At 56.3% G+C, this 3429-nt stretch overlaps 1 protein-coding gene across 1 annotated transcript; it reads right to left on the reverse strand.

The window, feature by feature from the left end:
• Positions 1–467: 467 nt before the first annotated feature.
• On the reverse strand, positions 468–2628 carry GJD2 (gap junction protein delta 2). Its single transcript, XM_004380599.2, has 2 exons — positions 2471–2628; positions 468–1504 (listed from the first exon to the last, which is right to left on the reverse strand). Exons 1-2 carry the CDS (start codon positions 2539–2541, stop codon positions 610–612), a joined length of 966 nt encoding a protein of 321 aa, XP_004380656.1. The 5' UTR covers positions 2542–2628; the 3' UTR covers positions 468–609.
• Between the last annotated feature and the right edge of the window lie 801 nt (positions 2629–3429).

Genomic DNA, 3429 nt, shown 5'->3' on the forward strand with positions numbered 1-3429 from the left:
GGTTTTCATAATGACTAGCGGCCAGTCTGATGGGCTCTAATGCAAAGCTCTGCCACGGCCATCCTCCAAAAAGCAACCCCATGCAGTTCCCTCTATCTGGCAGATAAAGGTGTGCTAGGTGTACTGTAAGGCCAGACTCAGAAAAAGGTGGCATGCTATCCTGGGTTGAGGAAGAGAGGCATGCTGGTGGAGGTACATGAAGGACGCCTCAAGGATATTTGTCCTGCAGCCCAGGATGAAGGGATTTGTTGAGATAGGTCACGAATTTTGTACCAATGAAGTATTTGGCTCACACCATTCACTAGGATACAGAGCTCAGCAGAACTAAGTGGTGTAGGTCCACCACTGTCAGGATCAGGCTGGGCCATGAAAGATGAGGGCCAAAGAAGTCCATTTCATTCAGTCGTCTCTGTAGGGTCAATGGTGTGACACGTGGTAATGGTTCTACTTTCTCTCCTCTCCCACTGATGCAAGATCTTCTCTTCACCAGCCTTATCCTACATCTGAATGGCGAGAACCACATAAAGGAGGGCAGACATAGCCATCCTTGAGCAGTCATATGCCTTGGGGCTATTTGTCAGCGCCCAGTCCTTCCCAAAATCCGACTTTTCACACATACGCAGAGTCACTGGACTGAGTCCTGCCAAAATTGGGAACACTGACCCGGGGCAGGTCCTTGTTACGGATCTCGTAGACCGACTTCCTCTTGGCCTGGGCCCCTCGCACCGCCAGCTTGATCTTGCGCCATCCCAGGTGGTTGAGTTCAGCCAGGTTGAGCACAACACAGATACCACTCACCGCAAACATGAACACTAGAAAGACAGTCTTTTCAGTGGGCCGGGACACGTAGCACTCCACCTCCTTGATGCAGGGGTAGCGGTCACACTCGTACAACCCTGGGACACTGAAGCCATAGAGAAAGTACTGGCCCACCAGAAACCCAATCTCCAGGGCATTTCGGAACACCACCTGGATAATGTAGAAGCGGGAGATGCCCTCCTGCCTTCGGAGCTTGGATCGTGATGCAGTGCGCAGCCCTGACGGATGTGGGGTCAGCTCCTTGACCTCCAGACAATCTGGCTCTGTCTCCTTGCTGGTGTTCTCTGTGTTCTGCAGCACCCCATTGACAATGGCATTTTGCAACTTCTTGTCTTCCCGTTTGCCCCCACCACTGCCCCCACCCCCAGTCCCTCCAGGACCTCCCATGGACTCAGGGGGGTCTCTGTCCAGGGCTAGGAAAACTGTAGAATAGCGGCGTTCTCGTTGTTTGGCGGACTGGTGCACAGAGTAGGTGATGAAGCAGAGACTGGGGGTACACACCATAATGATCTGGAAGACCCAGTAACGTATATGGGAGATGGGGAAGGCGCGGTCATAGCAGGCCTGGTTACAGCCGGGCTGCAGGGTGTTGCACACAAACATGGTCTGCTCATCATCGTACACCGTCTCCCCCACAATGGCCACAATGAGGATCCGGAAGATCACCACCACAGTCAACAGGATCCTGAGCAGGGAAGAGGAAGGGAGAGACGTTCTTACAGTCTGAGTCACTGGCTTAGGAAACCCCTGTTCCTCGCTTCCCTGCTCTCGCCTTTGCAGGGTCCTCTGACTTGGGAGCTGTCCACCCCCCGTGGGGAACTGAATCTGGAAGATGCTTTTGTCTCTTCCCTTTCTGAATGCCAGTAGACTGGGAACATGCCATATTACAAGGATCCCAGGTATACATGTCTCCATACACTGGGCATGGTGTATTTACAACAGATAGATTGCATCCATCTATATGTAAGGTACACGGTCACAAACACATCTTCACCGCCGATGTGGCAAATGCACACGGAATACCTGTACAGAGAGGGCATGTTTCAAGATCTACACACAGTGTGTATAACATAACTACTCCACGTGTGTATTCGGCTTATTTTCAACATGCATATTGAACTTAATGCTTCATATAATGTAGATATCTATGATTACGTGTGTGTGTCAATTGGATATGTGGGTTCCTGAAATTGTACGTTTTAACGCCCAATTCAGTTTAGTTTAATAAACATTTATTGGGAAGAGATACATCTGGTCAGAACAGCAAATCCATCTCCCCATTTGCCCTTCTCTGTCCAGATACAATCTTCCTTCCTTGTAGATTCTATTTAGGGAACAGGATGGAGATGGGCTCTGATTCTGGAGAGTGGGGGACCAAGGCTGAGCCAGCAACTCTTTCTTAAGAGGGAAGAGTGAACCCCGGTGGTAATTCACAGAGGAAGGATGTGGGAGCTGATCAGGAGTAGCTAGAGGAGGGGGTCTATCTCGGGGCGTCGGGTGATCCCTCAACGCCGGGAACTCAGGCGGGCGCATGGAGCTAGGACGATAGGGAGGGTGCAGAGAACGAGCTGGGGGCTGGATCTGGGACGTGAGAAGGGACTCCCACAGGGGCCACCCGACGGGCCCACTGCAGGCCCGCTCAGCGCCTTACCTCCCGATCATTGTGGAGTGCTGCTGCACCGCGGCTTCCAGTAGCCTCTCCAAGATGGTCCATTCCCCCATCGCTGTGCATCCGGAGGCAGCAGACAAAGACTGGGCAGCACCGGGCACGTTCCCGCTCCTGGCCCCTCCCCGGGCCGCACCTCCCGACTGGGAGCGAATTGCCCCCCAATTAAAGAATCAAACAAATTTAAAAAAAGAAAAAAGAAAAACAATCCCCTCTCCCTTTTATTGTACGCAGAAGAGGAAACAGGGAAAGAAACCCAAGTGCGTCCTGACAAATGGGGCCGCCGGCGCGGTCCGAGGAGCCGGCACGAGCCTCGGGCGCCGTCCGGGGTCGGGTCTGGATCCTGCGGAGGCCCGGGTGAGGGGCGGGCGCGGCTGGCAGCCTGCGGGTCCGCGAGCTCTCGCCGGCCCGGGAGAGGTCTCCGGGGGTGGCTTACCGCTGGGAGTTGGGGTCCGGGGCAGCGGCCCCCGCGCCTGGCGCTTGGGTGGGCACCGGGCACTGGCGCCTGCGAGGCCGGGGCGGAGCGCGCGGAGCGGGCTGCGGGGCTCGGCAGTCCGCGGCCGCCGCCTCTATTCCGCCCTTAAGTAGTCTCCGGCTGCGTCACGCCAGGTCCGCGGAGGGGAGCCGGGCGCAGCGTGCGACTGTCGCCGCGCGCCGAGCCCGAGGGCAGGGAACGCGCGCGGGGGGAGAGGGACCAGAGTCCTGGGGACCCGGCGGGCAGTGGGGCGACTTGGAGAAGAAGGACCGCAGCGCCCCTCGGGGCTTCTCCCGGCGCCCAGGTAACCTCACCTGACCGCCAGCCCCCCGCAGGAGGAGGGGAGCCGGGAGCAGACGCGTGGGTGAATGGGGAGGGGCTTGAGTAGGTAGTTTATCTTCTCTTCTCCGCCCTCCCTCGTCTTTCGTTCACTGCCTTTGGGGAGACAACTGAAATTCCCTCTCTAAAC

The sequence above is a fragment of the Trichechus manatus genome, unplaced genomic scaffold (assembly GCF_000243295.1).
Source record: "Trichechus manatus latirostris isolate Lorelei unplaced genomic scaffold, TriManLat1.0 scaffold00076, whole genome shotgun sequence".
Classification (NCBI taxonomy): Eukaryota; Metazoa; Chordata; class Mammalia; order Sirenia; family Trichechidae; genus Trichechus; species Trichechus manatus.